General features: G+C 41.0%; 1 protein-coding gene across 2 annotated transcripts in view; it reads left to right on the top strand.

Annotated features, from left to right (window-relative positions):
• Positions 1-1037: 1037 nt before the first annotated feature.
• The window catches only part of GALNT2 (polypeptide N-acetylgalactosaminyltransferase 2), a 99192-nt gene continuing 81114 nt past the window's right edge, over positions 1038-19115 (top strand). The window contains exon 1 of one of the 2 annotated variants that reach the window (XM_030499789.1): positions 1038-1260. In XM_030499789.1, coding sequence (XP_030355649.1) covers positions 1141-1260 — 120 coding nt within the window. In that variant the 5' untranslated portion in view covers positions 1038-1140. Of the gene's footprint in view, positions 1261-1819; positions 1946-19115 lie in introns of those variants that run through there. The other variant, XM_030499790.1, reaches the window with a different exon arrangement.

The raw sequence follows: 19115 nt of genomic DNA, 5'->3' as shown, positions 1-19115 counted from the left end.
CAGAAAGAAAGGTAATTTTAGCGGGCAATGACCCCGTATCAACAGAGCAGCCTCTGAGAGTGGAGTCCCATGAGGATGAACCTCCTGTGAAAATCCAGGCAGAGACCCCCGAAGTGTGAGGGGAGTGGATGTGTCATCTTAGTGAGAAAGTGGGGTTGTCAGGATCTTGATGTCTCCCCTGAGGCCACGGAAGAATCTCTTAAATAACATAAGGCAGAGGCTTATCAGATGATATGCAGATACGTGTCACACAGATGACACTGGACATCATCCAACACGACTTTCTCACCTTTGAGCTTTAATGAAGACCTGCCTCAAATGACTTCAAGGGCAGCACCTTCATAAAGCATGTTCTCTGTTCCCTGCTGTTCAGCGGGAACAGCAGGGAGAGAGGCAGACAGACGACTTGTGGTGGTCAGTCTGGAGTTTCTGAGGACCTGGGAGCCTGTATAACCCGCCAACATGGGTGGGAATGGAACAACCCAAAAGAGGAACGACCGACACATCAGTGGTGTACGACGGTGCTCGGACACTGCACTGGATGCGTGTGCAGCCCTCGGCGAGCCGGGACCACTCCTCAAGCCAGAGGTCCCGCCGCCGGCGCTGCCCGTGCCGCAGCTCCGCAGGGAGCCCGCACACAGACCCACGGAGCGCGGGTGCTGCCCCGCCGCCGCTTTCGGCCGGAGGCAGGCGGCGGCCCGGGGCCCAGAGCGCACGGCTCTGAAGGCACTCCGCTGGCACGGACCGCCCGGGGACGGCGCAGCCCCGCCGCTTCACGGAGCGGGAGCGTTGCCCCCGCCGCCGCCTGGCCGTCGGCCCCTCAGGCAGCCGCTGGGGAGCGGGTCCGCAGGGTCCGCAGGGTCCGGCAGCGCAGGGTCGGTCCGTGCGGCCGCGGGGGGCGCGCAGCCCCCGGCCCGTGAGCGAGGAGGCGGCGGCCCGGCGTGCTGCAACCATGGCGACGCCGGTAGTCCCGGCCCGCCCCCCGCGGGGCCGGGCGGCGCGGGATTGGTCGGGGGGCGGGCGTTCGCCCTCTGCCCCCTGACCCTGCGCGGCGGCAGCGGCGGCAGGAGCGGAGGCTGCTGCTGGCCGTTTCCTGGTGGCCTGGCGGCGGCGCGGGAGGGAGGGAGGAAGGGAGGAAGGATGCGGCGCAGGTCTCGGCTGCTGCTCTGCTTCGCCTTCCTCTGGGTGCTGGGCATCGCCTACTACATGTACTCGGGCGGCAGCGCCGCGCTGGCCGGTGGCAGCGGCGGCGGGAGGAAGGTGAGAGCCCAGCCCGGAGCCCGGCGCGGGGCGGGCGGGGAAGGTGTGCTCGATCCGTGCCCCGGCGGCAGGGCGGCTCGCACCGGGCCGGGCGGAGGGCGGCGCTGCCCGGTCCTGCGGCGGGGATATCCCCTCACCCCCGCGGGTGGGGGGGCTCTGGCGCTCAGGCGGGGTGGAACTCCCCCCGGCTTTTCCGTGTCCCCCGCCTGTCCGCCCGTCCTCAGCCCGCTTCTCGGAGGCAGATGGCTTCTTTGTGGACTTCAGACCGGTTGCAGCCTCGTCACGTCGCTCCCTGCCCAACTGCGGCCGGCCACGTCCCGGGCCGGGGGAAGTTGCTGTGGGAGGGGAGAACGGGGCGGGCGGGGGCCGGGACTGCGCTCCGGGGACGGCGGGCCCGCCTCGGCTCCGCTCCGCTCCGATCCCCTCCCGGCAGATAGCTTCTACCCCTTGCTCCCTCCCTTCCCTTCCCCCGCCGGCACCGGAGTCGTTTGGGATCGTGTTCCCACCTCGCGAATACGCGAGGGTCCGAGCTGCAAATGCGTTTCCCCCTTTCTCTTCCCTCTTGGATGCACAGCGGTTTCCTTGCTCCTTAGCGCTACGCCTAGAAGATAGCGTTTTCGGATCGGTTTTGCGATGTTTCAGGGAATAGCTGGATTTGTCACGTTTCATGTCTGTGGTGTGGAAGGTCTGTTTCTTCCTTCTTCTTAACGGCTCAGTTCCTAACGTTCAAGAAGTTGTCTATTGACAGTACAGGAGTAAGCTTTCCTTATTCTGTCCATCAACTTATTAAGTAAATTTTTCCATGCGTTGTAGTAATTCATTGATCAGGAAGGTGGCTGGAAGTTAAGTGCATCATAGTTCATGTTTGTGTCAGTCAAAACAGGGTTTTGTGGCATGATGTGGCAAGTGACAACTTTATCCACTAACTAATTAATTATGAGTAAGTATGCTTTTTCCTTTTGGTGGGCTTTTCTCCCCAAAATTAGCAAAACCAAGAGCTTTATAGAAAACGTTGTTCAAACCTTAGATTTTGACACAGGAAAGGAGATAAAGCATCTCATAATTGCATCTTTTTCAGAAAACCCCAAACAAACCCAGAAATGGGAAGAGGGCAAGTGAGTGAAGTGCATCACAGCTAAACAGTGTTATTTGCTAATTAAATGGCAGTCTCCTGTTAAATGAAAAGTAGTGCTTCTTCGATCTAGCAGTGCATAAGAGGAGGAATCTTTTTACATTGCTTTGATGCGGTTTGGTTCATCAGTGCATGTATTTCCAGTAAAAATCTGCTGATGACTGGTTCCCGTGGCAGGTTGTGAAAGCAAATACTTGCGTGATTACTTACATGAGCAAGGGTCTAGAGAATGAGTCGCTGCTCGTTGATAATTGGCGCTCTGTTCTGATGTGCCCTGTTTTATCTTCTCCCTGTAGCTTAGGAATGTGTTCAACAGCAGCTTTTGACATAATATATTAAAGTAAGTGTTAAGTGTGTATTGCTAAATACAAGCTCTTGGTCCTTCAAAGTAGATGCAGTAGCAGAAATAGATCAAGCATGTGATAAAAAGTAAGGCAGTAGCCTAAAGCCTTTCTTGAAGAACCACCAGAGTGTATTTAGAAAGGAAAAGCAATCTTAGGCTGCTGCTGATGTGTAATGGGATAAAGAAAAGCTATAAAAGGCAAATATATCTGCAGATAGGGAAATGTATTTTTAACTCTTATGTTGTGCTTCATTTGGAGTTTCCAGACAGATTTGCAACTTTGCTCAATTCATTTTTACTGCTGGGGAAGCTGCAATGTGGGGATACTGATTTGCCCAAGGTCACCTAGAAGAGTAGGTGAGAGTAAAATAGAAGAGAAACTCAGTTTTTCTGAGTATGAGGCCGGTACCTAATCTACTGGAACCTGCTGCTGTTTATTATTGATATTAGCAGGAGTTTCTATTATGGTTTTAAAATATACTGATACTTGCTTCAGTAGTACAATTTGTTATAATTCTGTGCAAAATTTAGTAAACCTTGCTGGTCTGGGTAATTGGGAGAGTTTAGGAAAGATAATTTAAAGAAAATAGGACATTTGATAGGCCTGAACTGAAGCACAGTGCTAGGACGAAAAATGTCAAAGTTTAAAGTTAGATGGTGGTAAGGAAGAAAGTAGGTACTGTGACCACAAGAAACAAGTGGGGAAATTAACAATTATACGTGCATTGGTGATTTAGGATTCTATTTTCTGTCAGTGAAGCGTAAAATTTAATCCTGTGCCTCAGCGTAGGTTAACAAATGTAAGTAGAGGAAGATGTGTATAATGTAATAGCTTTTGAATCTCAATAAAAGGCTTATTAACTTAGTGTCAGACCCTGGTATAAAGGAAAAACACAAACTGTCTTAAACTTCGGAACAGAAAGCCTACTGTAGTAAATTTCTTGGTGTGTATGACTTCATGTAGTCCGTGTTACTTGCCCACTATTTCAATATAATGGAAACAGAGTTTGTACAGAAGAACATCACTTTTAGTAAACTGAAGTCTCTGCCGTGTTCAGACTATAAAATCACAAAAGCCAGGAGGGGATAGTTCTTCAATTGTGTAAGCAATTTGCATGTAAATTGCAGACCTGGTTATACAAACAGAGTGTTTTTTCCACGAGGATGATTCTTCCATACATAGAGCTAGAGTGTTATCCAGACATCCTGGATGTGTTTAGTACGGCAGTCAGTCCTGTGATACGATAAGCACCGCCAATTCCCTTTTTCTTCAGTAGAGTTGAAGGTGTTTGCCCTTTGCCAGCATTGCACCTGAGTAAGAGAAGAGTGATTATTATTATTTTTTCCCCCTTGCTTTTGTTACTAGAGTAGTGGCTGTGTTCATGTAAGCTTCTACTTGTTTTGGTTCTCTGTTTACAACCTTTCTAATGAGATGCATGGAGCTATTTGAATGCTGCAGTGTGTGGTACAGCCTTGCCCAATTTTTTGGCCCCTGGCAACAGCGCTGGAATCCACAGCCCTGTGTGCAGTACTCTGGCCTGGTAGGAGCTGAGCTGGCGTGAAAGTGTTTAAAGCACACAAGGTAGAAGCTGTCTCATTGGTAAATGTGTGAATAGTAATAACAAAAACATTAGGAAGGTGCAGTGTTTCTCACTCGGGACCTAGGCATAAAACTGTAGTAGAAAGAAGTGATGTCTTCCATGTCTGGAATTTAGGGTGTAAGAACCTTTTTCTTTTTTACCTTTTTTTTTAGATTTATTTCTTGAAAAGAAGAGGAAGGTAGAGTCGAAGCCTTTCTTTCAAAATGTGCTTCAAGGGGGAAGAAGTGTCTTTTTTTTTACTTTCTTCTCGCCTTCAGTGAATGTCCAACTAAAATGATTGTAAGCATGAGAGAGCCATGTTCAGTTCATTCCTTTTCCAGCCACTGAGTTATAGATTGGAAAGAGTGAGTCTGATTCACTTGTGTAAAGGTTAGAGAAACAGTTTGCAGAAGAGAGGCTGTGACACGTAAGAAAGCAAGTTGCAAGCCCTACAGTTGTGGGAATGAAAGAAAATGTGGGCTACTTTTATGTTCACTTAATGTGTTTTATATTAAAAAGGCTTTGGAGTGGAGACTGGAACTTCCCTTCTTTTTGTGAATGAAGTTCCTCACCCACAGCAAAAGTGGTTTATGCTCTGTGTCCCAGGCTTGCACAAAGTGGAACCACTGGTGAAAGATGGGTAGAAAGCTACTCATACCCTCCCAAGCCAAAGTCATCGTGATGCAATCCCCTCTGAAGAGTGTGGATTTGAATTCGTGTATTCGTCACACAAGTCTGGAGTTCTTTAACCACTAAGCTCTTGCACAATAGAGTGACTGGATTGGGGAAGAAAAACCCTCACGCCAAACCCAACAAACTTGACCCAAAACACCTCTGCCAGCCAAAACCCTCAGCTGTTTTCTAAAGAACTTGCTCTTCTAGGCATTAAGGAAGTAGCCCTGTGTAATTGAGCCCTTCATGCAGGACAGAGGAATGTCTGCATCTTGTTGAAAGCACCATATGCTTCACTGCTGCCAAGAGTGAAATCTTCCTAGTTGTACCCTGGAGGGAGACCTGTAGGCAGCAAGGGCATTTACTGTTGAAAGCTAAGGCATCAAGAAAGGCCTGCTAGGTTAAGCCGCAGCTGAGCCAAGGTTTGGACCCTTCTGGATTTAGGTGCCAGAGTACTGACAAGCTTTTGTTGCCATGTAAAGAATGTCAGTTGTTTTTAAGTTGGACCTCTGTCCCTTCCCACCCTGTCTTTGCTATCTAGAGGAGGAGGCTAAAAACAATCTTTCAGTAACAAGAGATGGGTAACTTTTGCCAGTGTTTCTTAAAATTAGAAACTTATCTCTTTTTCATCAACTCTCTCTCCCCCTTTTCCCTCTCCCCCTCGAAAAAAAGAACCCCCCCCCAAACCAACAAAATCAACCCCCAAATCACCTTGAACTGGAAGCTTGTTACTCTCACCAGAGAGTAACTGGGTATAATGGAATGGAGAAATCTGAATAACGGTTAGTTGAGCCACAAGGAGGCAGGCTTTTCCTTTAGAACTGGTTATTGCCCTGTACATAGTGCTTATTTTCCTTTCCGTATTGTGGTTTTGTTTTGGTTTTGTTTGGGGTTTTTTATTATTTTGGAGCAGGCTTTTGATAGGTGGTGTACCATGGAGCTAGCTGAGATGAAATAAAATCAAAAGTAAAAGGTGATACTTTGCCTTTTGTGCATGACTAATTAAAAGTGTCTCCATGACTTTGGGGAAACTAGGGGGAAAAAGAAGCAAGCTTTGTAAGTTCTTGTTCTGCAAGGATAAAACTTTAGAATAACTCCTTCCAGTATATGCAAAGCTTTCTTTTCCTATTTATTGTTTCCTTTTTTTTGAACCCCTAAACTATTTCATTTACTGTTAAATGAGGCTCTTATTGCCATTATACATAATGATGTACATACAGTAAGAGCGCTATGTATGATACAGATTTAGTATTCCTAACCTTCTTTCTAAAGGTTTAAGTAGGAGGAAAAAGGAAATGTCTTTTAACTTCAGATGCATTAGCCTGTTTTTGTCAGAGTATGAAACTGCATAGTGTAACTTCTTATGACTGTTTCTCTCAAGGTGCAGTAAGGCAGTAGAGCTTTTTGGAAGGAGGTTAAAAGTAACCACTCCGATTCTGATTTTTTTTTTTCATCTGAGGAAGGGATTGCCTGGTTTAACTGCTAAATGTTAAGCTTAACTTGCCACATGATTTTAAAATGTAACTTCAGGCCCTTATATGATGTGACATTGGGTGTGATTTCTGATATATTGGTCTTCGGACAAGTGAAAAAAGTTAGCAAAGCTAAAAAAGTCAGATTATCGTGTGTCCTTTCTGTGGCATTCACTTCCTAGAAGGTGCAAGGAGGTAGAAAAGGATGTTCCTCTGTATAACAGGTAACAGTTTCTGCTGATGGATGTTTTTCTTCTCCGCAATTCTACAATAAATGGGAAAGAAATGAAATGCCCAGGCATTTCAATAATAAAGCTGTCCTTCTCTCACTAGGATGTAAATATGAGTCTCCGAAGTTTGTTGTATGTGTATGTTTTTCTTAATATGACATATGTCACTTGACAAAGTGACTGTCTTGGCAATTCAGTCACTTATTTTTGTGGATTACTTAATAAAATTTGAGTATAATGAAAAGACAGTCAGATGCAAATTTTGGGCAGTCTGTTTAGGTCTGTGGTTGTATTGAGCTCTTCTCTTTTAATCTGCTATTTGAAATGCTTCAGTGGGGCTTTTTCCTGTTGATATAGAGGGGCAACGAGAAATTACTTCTTAGCTAGAAGATTGTTGTGTTGTCCCCTGCAACCTGCCAGATTAGAAACTGATTACTCTGGCTTTGGTACAGATGCTATCACTATTGGGTTGCTGTTAGCCAATTTGTTTCATAAATGTAGAAGTAGAGCAGGGCTGTGGTGATGGTAGAAGGGGTTGGGGAAACAAGAATGAATTCTTTGGTAGTTTCATATAAAACATGGTCGTTAACCAGCTTTTCACATGGTTTTTCCCTTTCATGCGGGCATCGTAGTAGCTTGCTGTGCTTTCCCATGTTATTCTGTTGCTGCTGTGGTTTGCTGCTTACTGTGATCTCTGTATACAAAGTTTATAAGCTTTACTGATGTCATTGGACAGAGACAGTTTAAAAATTTACTGCACTAATGAAGCGTGCCATGTACTTACCTGTTCTGTCTTGTTGGTCTGGTGTTTTGAGACATATTGCAAATAAATGCCAGTCATTCTTTCCATGTGTTCTAGATCCTTCCGAAAATACAACATGACAAGTGGTGTAATAGCACTTTTTTCTAATTTAGAAAAGGCACAATATAACCTCATATGAAGTAAAAGACTATTAAAGATCCGTCTCGGTGGTGATTACAGAAATGAAATTATCATCACTTCAGACCAACCTGGGAAAACACCCGCAAAGCTCATTTAAACATATGTTAAGAACTTCAATCTGTTTTCAAAATTACATGGTAATTCCGCATTTTTTTGCTAGAAATCCTGATTATTTTTTCCACTTCAGTCCTTTTAGTCCTTTTCTCTGTGGTTTACAATGTGACGTGTTATCCAAGTGCTTGTGTATAACTGGTACTGTTTTGTTAAGATGGTGGTAGATCAGATGAGATATGCGGTATTGTCTGCTAGAAAACCACTCACAATGACACTCTACTGTAGAATAGAAGAGACACTTTTATATTGGTACTGGGTGTCACAAGAGAATAACCCTAGTTGCAGGCCTAGAAACTGTTTAAAAATAATTCCAGCAGACAGCCTAGGAAATATTTTTGGTTGGCTTTTTGGTGACTACATTAAACTTATAAATAATGTAATATACAGTGTTTTTGGTTAAGTTAAATCTGTTTGAAAAGAAAGCATGAGGACACAGTTGATCCTGTGAAACTTGGGTGATGAGTGTAAGCTGCTCAGAGGAAGTCAATGCAAATGATAAATAAAACTTGTATTTTTGTTTAAGTTGATTTGGCCCACTTAAATCTTTTCTTAATAAAACTCCTCCTTGAGAGTAGTTTAGCTATAGTGGTACAAATCAAGGTATAGCCAGGCATTGTACAAACAGTTTTTCAACTCCCTGGACGTTGATAACCTGTTACTAAATGTGATTTTTATTAGGGCTTGGTGGAAAAGCCATGTATTGCTAATATATTGCCAGCGCCATATGTTTGCAATGCATTGAAATTCTAATAATGAATCTGCAGGAAGCAGTGAGACATTTGCATTTTTTTTTTTGCAGGAAAATGGGGCTGAATGTCATTGCCCGAATATATCGGGATAGTGTGGAAACAGAATATCAGCGTGGGTGTTACAGAAGGAAACACTAAGCAGGTTGTTTTTTGCCATCATGTAATGCAAAGCAGTGGAATCTCTAGTTATATAAATTTTAAAGCCTGGGTTTGTTCTTTCATGCTTTTTATTTTTAAATTATTGCTCATTTTCTTCTCTTCTTTTCCCTTTTATGTAAGCTTTCAAAGTAATAAGGGATGGCTTGAGGAGGGAAGATTGAAGAAAGTTAAATGTCCACATTAAAATGTTTGGTTTATGTGTTTGGGAATTTAAAGACAGAGCATAAAATAGTAGAGAACACTAGATACTGAAGCATTTCATGCTCCCTCTGGGTCTTTAAGGTTCTTTCACAGAAAGCTTCGTATGGTAGACCTCTCCTGCTAAGTGGAAGTGAAGATATTTAAGTGTGTCATTGGTTTTTGTGTGTGTGCTGGGGTTTTTTTTTCCCCCCATTATTTGGACAATGAATTATTTTATGAAACCTGTATGTTGTTGATGTATACCAAGTACTTGCTCACCTGTCATTCTCTAAGTGTTCATTTGCCAAGTAAACTTACCATGAATGAAGCAGCCCTAGACTATTTGTGTCTTGTGGCAGTTGTTAATGATCAAGAAAGTGGAAAAAACCCCTCAGCATCTGTTTTCTTTCTATAAACTGTGACTGATGCATCCCCTGTTGGAATATAGCATATTTTAAACTTCCAAACTTCTGTTGTGGCTTTAAGGTAGGCCTTTTTTTCTTGGTGTATATCAACTTGCATGTTAAAGTTGTTTTTCTTCTGAGGAAAAAAAAATAACTAGTTCATATGATAGCCTTCCACTGTAGCCTGTACAGATTACTATCAGCACTTTCTTTTTTTCCCTGGTTGCCTTGTCATCTAAACTGTTTATTTTCCACACTGTCCCTTTTTTGTACACTGGTTTTGTTTATTGTCACTTACACAAGTTAAAATATGCTAGTCCAAATAGCTCCACCACCTGTCAAAGCACATCTCTCTGAAGGGACTATCCAGGCAGATGTTAGTTTTGAGCTTCACTTACAGAATTCAAATGGGAAAGGCATGAGATAATAAAACAACAGAAAGTCTGAATTTTTAGAGCATTCTGTATATCCCCCAGAACTGCTACATAGTCCATATTAGATGCAATAATTTGGATTTGTCTTCTTTATAACTATGGTCTCTTGTGGAAGTTGTAAAATTGTCATAAAACCTGGGTGCTTTTTTAAAGACAGCAAAGAATACTAGAGATTCTGCTGAGTTCAGGCAGTAGAAAAATGCAATAGGCTGTACTGAGTAACAAATCTGTTCGAAACAAAAAGACTTTATCCAGGCAAAGATTATACAAAGAATTGGCACTGAGCTAATGCTGTTGTGTACAAATTCTCAAAGAACTATGACTTGATGAGCAGAAAATGTTTTCTCCTTGTATACAGTTCCAGATATTAGCCACTCTGGAAATAATCAGCACAGCCAGAATTAGTTTTGATTACTAAAATAAATTTACTCTAGCTGGCCTGTTGGTTTAAGGAGGGTCAATAAATATATCAGTGGATATGGATATATGTTTTAGTGAGATGAAACACTGAGGTTTGTAGATAGCTTGGCTTTTTTTCTTTCTTGCTTCTCTTAAGTGAAATGGAGGACTCTGTTCACTTAAGTACATTTAGGCTCTCTTAAGGCCTTGATAAGGAAAAAGAGAATTTCCTTCTCATTGCTTATTTTGGTAACAAGCTGCTGCTGATCAATTGTGGGCCAGCCTGTATACTTACAGGTCATTGTCCAACCATTTGGAAATGTCTCCATCACAAAACTTTTGCTACAATCGGTGGACCTGCCAGCAATATGGGCTTATTGAATTGCGGTGTATATCTGCTGGAGAGTTTTGCAAAATAAGATTTGCATATGTTGTCCAGACAGTGTAGTAAGTTCTTGTTATGGGTAATGGCACATCATCTGCTACAGGGGAATACACCAGTCCTCCTGGTTACCATAGCAGATCAACCATCAACAGCAACCTTGCTCATTTGCTCCTGTGTTACCTGTTTGGAGCAAATAAGGGGTGTTCTTTAGTCCTCTGACTTGTGTTCTCACAGCACAATGTGTTGCTTTGCCAACAGCCCCCAACATGAAGATGTGCTATGTCCTTTAGCCTCAACAAATGGTGAACTGACTGTTCCACCATGTAGGATAATCATTACCCATATATACTATGTTAGTGAATATTTTTAAAGTTTTAATTAAGGAAGTGTTCCTTCCTGTTCTCCTGACAGAGCATCTAGCTTTTCTGATGGTGAGCAGTAATTGTAGCAAGTGCCATAGGAGCCTGTGAGAGAGCTGGAGCTTGACTCTGTTACTTGGTGCACTTTTAAGAGCCATTCTTAATACCTTTTAGATTGATAGATATCTATTAAAAGCAGTGTCCCCACCCCGCTTAATCTGTGTGCTTTCTGTTAATAAGCACATCTTAAGACCTTGCAGGTCTTGATAGTTAAAAGGCATTTGGAGTCAGAAAGAAGTATTTTAACGAAAAGTAGTGGATAGTGGCCTAGCAAATAGCAGCACTTCTTTGCATCCTTAGGTTTCATACTTAAAGTGCAATTAAATATGGAAAGTTAAGGTGCAGTTGTTCAGTTATTCCCAATACCTTCTGAATATTCTCTAGCAAAAATAAGCAAGAGATTGATCTTGATGTTCACTCTAGCCTAGACCTAAAGTACCTGGCTTCATACACAGCAAAAGCTATTTGCTTAAAAATCCATTTCATTTACCTACTGAGATAACTAATGCAGATCATAGCGGTGTTCTAGGAAGAATACTTCTTACATCTTGGGAACAATAGCTGGAAAATCAACATGATAAAATAGGTCTGCAATCATTTAGTGTTCTCTCGCATGTGTGCTTGCAATCCCAAGAGCCAGAAGCTTAGGTGAAAATTGGTTTTATGCACACGGATGGTCCCAGAGTATGACTTTTTTTAATGTGTTGAGTTTTGTTTTTAAATTTTTCCTTGTTATTCGTTAATGGTTGCAAATGTTTTAAATTGGGCCATGGTTGTGTCTTTATTTAGTGATGTGCGAAAGCAGCTGTGTGGTGGTTTTGGGGTTTCGTGTGGGGTTTTTTTAAGCATGTAGAAATTTTTTTGACAATTTCAACTAGTAAATTTACTAGGTTGGCTGTGTATAGTTTTTTCTTGATAAACTTGGCTGTTGTGGAAAGTCTGGTGAAAAGATGCCACCAGTTGTTCAGGATACTTTTGACTGTTTGTGTTACAGCACTGCTTAGAGTCCTGGTTCTATTATGCAAAAGTTTGTATGGTCTTAACAGGTTATTTCTACACCATGAACTTGGAAAAGGGCTTCCTCCTAGTAGGATTTAGGTATCTGTGAATGTTAGCTGTGGTCTTATGGTGAATTCCCATGTGGTTCTCTCTTGGTGTGGCCTTTCACTCAAAATGAAACCTTTTTGTCTACGTGTAACTCAGTAAGCTCTGTTAGATAATTGGCTTTTATGGATTAAAAATCAGTAATTGAATGGACGTTAAGAAATTATAATATCCCAAGTTATACGTCCTAGGGAAAAGATAGCTCAAGCTTTTCAGTCTTCAGCATTGAAGTGTAATGGGACCTCATTCTGCTAAGCTTAACAGAATGGGGGTCTGGATCTGATAGTAGTCAAGCTATGTAGCGAACCACAGCTAGTGTCTAATCTTAGCGTGGTTGATATTGACCACTTCTAAAAACTCCAGTTCACACATACTCAGTTTTGCTTAAAATTGTGATACTCTGATGTTTGTTTCAAAGAGCAGCTACAGTTCAGATGCAGGGAACAGTTTAGAAATATCATGGCATTTGTTCAGATTAACTGTTATTGTGGCTGTCATCTCGTGATGTTGTTATGCCAGTTACTGAGAAAAGTTTCCAGTGACGGATCTGGATAAGTACGCAAGAAAACTGGTATAAAAACTTTCTGCTACTCACTGAATGTTATGTATCCTGTAATGATAATAAAGGCAGTTTAGGGATGTTGTTAGAGAAGTCTTGGGATATAGGAGAACTTTCGATGTTACTTTCTTTCAGTACTTTACAATGCCTGAACTGATTGCTTTTCAATTGTAAATTGCTCTTTGGTGTGTGTTTTTTAGGGTACTGCTGTTGAAGTGATTTGGTAAAATCTTGTGAAGACTTCTAAAACTGTGTTAAGAAACATTGGGTATTAGTGTACCCATGTACCCAGTTTGTAGTGAAAGCCGGTTCATAATGATGACTAAACAAGGTGTTGGATGTTCGTGGATCTATGTACATGGTAGTCTTCCAAGGTGTTACCTTCTTTTTTAAAAGACATGACTAGCAGAACTTAAGGAGAAACCCTGTACTTAAGATGGCAATTTCTATTAAAATAATCCATAAAAGCACTGAAATTATGGAAATTCTTTGACTCTAAGCACTTGTTTGTGTATGCAGAACAGCTGTAAGCGTCTGCCGTTTGCTTTGATTATTAATACTTTTCAGTTTGAGTGTTGTATGACATCTTATTTTGCTTTTATTCCTAATTCTTGTTAGCTATATGGCTGTATCACTTGCCTCTTGTACTGTCATGATATTTTCCCAGAACATCATGGCACACACTGGTTTTTTTGGTGTGGGGTTTTTTTTTTTTTTAAACTGTATTTCTTAGTTAAGGCAGTTTTTTTAAGTAGAGATCCTATTTTATACAAGTGAGGGTAGATGTAAAACTGGTTTTGGCAAAGCATGTGTGGGTTTTGTTTTTCTTTTGAACTGGAGACAGTGGCCTTTTTGTACATAGTGATACTTTGTTTGCTGCTGTTTCTCATACAAAATTTGAACAAGTCTCACTTTCTTCTTTCTGCCTAGAAGTGTGAGCTTTGCAGTGACGCAGCTAGATATCTGCAGTTTTAAGTGAGTTGAAGACATTTGTCTGCTTTTGTCTTCTGCAGGTTAAAGTACTGCACTCCTTTTCCTGGAGGGAGGTGTCAGAGAGGAAGCATTAAATGATCAGACCGGAAAATGTACTTTCGTGTAAACATCTTATCAGAATAATTAAAAGTTTTGGTTTTTTTCCCTATCTTTTTTTATCAGCTAGCGCTTGCGGATGTCGGTTTTCTAGCTCTGAATTTGTTTAGCTGGCTCTTTTGTCGGCTGAAGGAAGAAGTCTCCAATGGGAGTGTTTTTTTGGAAGTATGTCAGTATAACTGTTCTTCTGGCAACTGCACGATGTTTTCATTTAGACTGTTCTCATGTTCTTACTGACAGCAGGCTGTAGCAGCTGGGATAGCAGCATGTTTGCTTTCTTGTGACATGGTTTAGTTTTCTTTTTCAGGCTTATCAGTTTAAGACAATAATTTTATAGTTTCCATCCCCCTTCACCTCCCCTGTATTTGAATGGCATTTTGCCATTATACAAATAGTGAAGAAAATGGCAATGGAATGATAAGAAGTGCTAGTACTGGCTTCCCTTCTGGTTTTGGAAGTTAGTAGTTGTTTCATGCCTGGATGCTATTTTTTGCCCATAGTTCAATGGTCAAGCAGTCAATTCTCTTATACTCCCTTTGTGAATTCTAGATTTTTGCCAGGAAAACAAAGCTTTTCCCAGCTCAGCCAGTAAACAGCAGTGCTTGCCAGTTAATGCAATGATGTTAGCATTGATAGAACTACTGTTGAGATGGGAATTGTCCCAGTTGTACAGTTTGAATAGGTGGATACCATCGTATGGGCTATATTTTCACTGTTCCTTTGAGTGCTAGCATGTCCAAGTATGTCATCTTAATTTGTCCACATTAACTTTAAGATTAATCCCCTAAATACTTTAGTCGAGAGAATGCTAGTTACTGGCTCATGTCTAGTAAAAATGCAGATGCATCTTTTAGCATGTTATAGTGGGAGTAATTAGTCCCTAACGTGATATTAGTAATCACAGTTTTGGTGTTTACTTATCCTAGTATAATCTATCTCACAGGTAGCACCATGTAGTTTTTCAGCTGTTAACTTCATTCTGCCTTTATTTTTTTTTCTGGAAGTGCACTTCTAGTTCTTATGTCCATTCTGATAATAGTGGTCACTTGTAACATGCGCTGCCCTCTTACTCCTTTGAGGGTTGAAGATGTACAGCAGAAGAGGTATTAGTTCTATCTGCCCAGTTCCTGTGCTGTGCTCTTGGGTTTGTATTTGAATCTCTAGCAGCTGTACTCTTTATATCTTAGTTGAAAAAAAGTACTGTGTAAATAAATGCATGTTCTCTTTTCCCCTGCAACTGTGAAAAGCTACTGATACTGACATGACAGTATTCCTGTGACAGACCACAGAATGTATGGTGAAAACATCTTGGGAAATCTGCTATCTAACCAGGAGCTTATAAAGAGAAAGTTAGATCATCACTTGATTATTTTCCATTAAAACTTTTATGATCCTAGATTTAAGCATTAAATAATTGCATACTGGCAGAATATGGAAAAAAAAGGAGCTCAAACCTTCTGTTTCAGTAAGTAACTTAAACTATCAACTGGCTGCTTCTGTTTCTGATGCCCAACACCGGTGTTTCTGTGGAAGCTGGTCTCCAAGAATCTGATAATTTTCATAGTATCTGGTACACACCAACACGGGTTTTACTTGTGTTCTGCAACAGAAAAGGGAAGTGTAATGATATAGGGTTATACTTAGTTTTAAAAGGCATAGTATCTGTTGTACATAGTTTTCATCAGTCACCAGCAGAGCATCCTGTGTAAGAAAAGGAAGTAATGGGGTGAAGGTAAGCTGTAGGTCAAAAAGCAAAGAAAGGTATGCTATGGAAATGTAGCTGTTTACTTCACTTTTCTCTGTCTCAGAAAATCATCACAAGCCCTAAGAGGACAAATGTGTGTTTTACTAAACTTACCATTAGTATAAAATGTTGCCTGCATTACTTGTTCTCTGCATGAAAGTCAAATCCAGTTGAACTGAAGGAAATCTGGGAACACTACCATGCTGCAGATGTGGTTGATGATATTTATTGTACTAATGGCAACAATGTATAATTTTAGTTATCTTATTAAATTCACTTAGCTTTGAGGCTTACAAAACAATAGTCTCTGCTAGGAATAACCATGAAGTTTTAGACTGAGCTGTTCAGTACACCTGGTTACCAAGTTTACTTGTAGACAAAAACAATTATTTCCTGTTAAGAGCAAACATGAGTGGAATTCTCTTCATGTTTGCTTTGTTGTTTGGGCTGTTGTATCCCCCATGTGACCGTTTAGTTGCTTCTTGACAACTCAGCTGATTTATTGCTTTTTCAGTCATGTTTGGATTTTAATGAAGACAGTTGTGGGTTTTTTTCTTTTTTTTTTTTCTTTTTTTGTAGACTGTGTCTGTTGCCTTCAGATTTGCATTAGCAGAGAAGGAGGCTTCTAGAAATGTAAACCACATCTGTCGTGGTACCACAGTGTCTTTTTTTGGCAGCTATGAAGTATGGTGTGTGTAAAGAAATTAAGTATGTGGTGTAGGAGTGTACAAAACTAAGAAGAAAGATACGACAAAATCATGGTGCTTCATCCTGGGATGCCAGGTGGTTTGGGTTGTACCCACTTTTGGTGGGTACATTTCAAAAAAAAGTTTTACAGAAGTCTGTAAAAATCTGAATTTTATGTGCCACAAACCATGGAAAGATTCAGCCGGGTGGGAGAACCCGCAAGCAAAGTTACTGCTTGAACTGTGGCAAAACTAGGGTACTGAAAATCTTCTAGGAGAAGGGTCAGTTTACTCTGTAACCGTTACCATGACTCCAACTACTGAAATACTGGGTTTAGGTTATCTTTAAAGCTAGAATACATGTCTGAAAGCTAAAATGAACCCGCCTTTTTTTCTGTTGATGGCTGTTTGGGAATTCACAGTAACTTTTGGCAAGTAATAAGTTAGTTCTGGCAAGCATGGGACACCCATGGCTCCCACTGCAGTCAGTGCCTCTCTTCAGTACAAACCAGCTGGTGTTGCTGTGATTTTTTTCAGACTTCCTTTCTTCTCGGGTCATTGCTCCTGCTAGTTATGTGGTACTGGTGCTGGAAATGTCAATTCCTGTCTTAATGTTGCACAACTTTAGTTTATTTCAAAATTGATCAGAAGGTGTTTTGAGAGGAGATCTGCAATTATGAAAGGGAGGTGAAATTGCTAACCTTTTTCCTGTGATTAGGTATCTATAAATTTTAACTTCTTTGCTATTTTACCGTGTGGTTTTCAAACTGTACTTCAATGGTAGGCTCAGGCTGTTGATTGAGAGAGGCTCTGTATTGTGCAACAATGTTCATTTGCCAAAGCTCTGTTTTGCAGCTGCCTTCTTAGAGATGCACTAATTCTGAATGTGTTGCATGTTCAGCATCCCCCTCTGTCTACATTTGTTACTTAAAACAAAACCTGTCTTGTCACGCTGCTGTGAAAGAAATCGGAGTGAAGATTTCTTCTCTTACAACAAGAAATAGGAAGCACCATTTTCCCAAAATATTTTTACCATTTGATGTGTGCTATTTTACTTTATAAACTGTCTGCATTGAGTGCAAGTGGAAAGTATTATGTCTTATAAATCAAAGTTAATTTAATCTGCTTGTGATATTTTTGTCATTGTACTGTTTACTGTCTTTAAGACTTCTTAAATGTGTTGGAACTTGGTTGGTTTTTTTTTTTTTTTGAGGATGGCAAAACGTCTGATTGTCTTTCACATCACCATTTACTCTGTGCTACAGTTTGGATAAGCAGGCATGTCAGAGCCTTCAGTTTTCTGTATAAAGCTGCAGACCAACACCTTTATTTTCTAGATCTCTGGTTACTGGACAGTTGTAGTTGAACATTGTTTCCAAACCAGAGAAATGTTGACCTGAAATGTCACAAAGGTAAGGACATTGTAATAATTTCTTCTATAAAGGACTGATGAAGTAGAGTAAAAGCCATGTGGACAGGACAATTTGTACTTTATTTTTGTCTATAGGAGGAAATGCACTGTTACTGAACTCTCACGCATGATACTATGACCATATGGTCATGATTTATGCATAAGTGTACTGAATTAAAAATTTGAGAGTCTTTTCTCCCCTCCCCCCCCCCACCCCCCCCCCGCTTTCCTCATTGTATAGTGTTAACTAATAGGAATGAAATCTTACTATACGCAATTATTTTCCTTCTTGAGAGTTACAGAAGATGATAACCTTTTGGAGACCATATAGCTCCTTGGAGTCCTTAAAGAAGCATGGTTTTCTTTATAACAAAGGCTGTGTTCTGCAAAGCCTGAACAGCAGCTCCTGCATCAAGTCGTCATAATAAGAAAATCTCAGTGTAAGGTTTAGTAGACTTCCTTTCAATCATTACAGTAGTAGTACAGAGGCTACCAAACTTACAAGTTAAAATTAATGTTCATTTTCAAGATGACAGTGAAAAAAAATCAGCTCTTTGTTCAGAGGGTTAGTTCATTGCTCTACCAAGGAGCTCTGCCCCAGGAAGGGGGCTTTGATTTGGTTTATAAAGATCACAGAATAGGTTCTCATTCTGTGCTGACTGGCTTTCTTTGCATCTGGTAACTTGTTGTCCCTCTGATTTTTCTGTTTTCTCCCTTCGAGCTGATACTTGACTGCTGCAACTAAGTAGCCATGTGGTTCCTGTCTTCATAAATAGTTTTTGGAGTATCTTCCCACAAAGTTATGCTATTTTATTGTTCCAGGTTTTAAAGAATTTGTCTGCTGGTAGGATTATACTGGATTATCTATTTTACAGTAGTGGTTTTTCTGATGCAAACCATACATGTAGGCACTGACGTGGAGGAAAATAGAGTTCTTGCCTGTTGATGTTTTTTGGCCACCAGTGCAGACCAATACCCTTTGGGAGGTAATTATGTAAAACACTATCATAAAACAAGAATAATTTTTTCCCATCTTGCTTAGACAATCCTCGGATTAGTGTGGGAGGGGGAAGTTCAGAAACAAAAAAAATAACATGGTGATTTTCCTGCTGGAGGGAAAGTGTGATACAATGCTGTGCTGATGGTAACCAGAGCCTGAGGAACATAATGGTCTTACAAAAAAACACAGTTCTTCAGAGTGAGAGAGTGTGTGTGCTGGGTGCCGGGAGGGTGGATGGCAACGCTTCAGGCAATTGGATGTTTCAAACTGAACTTAGGTATGAATTTGTATCCAAGATTTTGAATGAAGGTTAACTTGATGTTCACAAGGACATTTTGAAAAACAGTTTCTGCCAGATCTGAATTAGCTGTCATTGTGGACTTTCTTTTTCCAAAGAAATCTGCTCTTGTTAGCAGTCTTGGAGTCTGTGTTTGTGTGGCATGGCTTATCTCCAAAGGCTTGGGAATTTGTTTTTGAAGAGTGGTGATGTAGCTGTTTCTTTATTCTAGCTGATTACAAAATCAACCATCTTTGTTCTGCTCATTCTAATATATTCATTCCATAAAACAGATATAACCCTCAGTATTTTTCCTTGGAGCTTTCCTCGCCTTTGTGACATTTTCAGTTGCTTGACTTGAGGAACTGGT

The sequence above is a fragment of the Strigops habroptila genome, chromosome 10 (genome assembly GCF_004027225.2).
Source record: "Strigops habroptila isolate Jane chromosome 10, bStrHab1.2.pri, whole genome shotgun sequence".
Classification (NCBI taxonomy): domain Eukaryota; kingdom Metazoa; phylum Chordata; class Aves; order Psittaciformes; family Psittacidae; genus Strigops; species Strigops habroptila.
The sequence above is the reverse complement of the archived record's forward strand: the minus strand, read 5'-3'. Positions and strand labels throughout refer to the sequence as shown.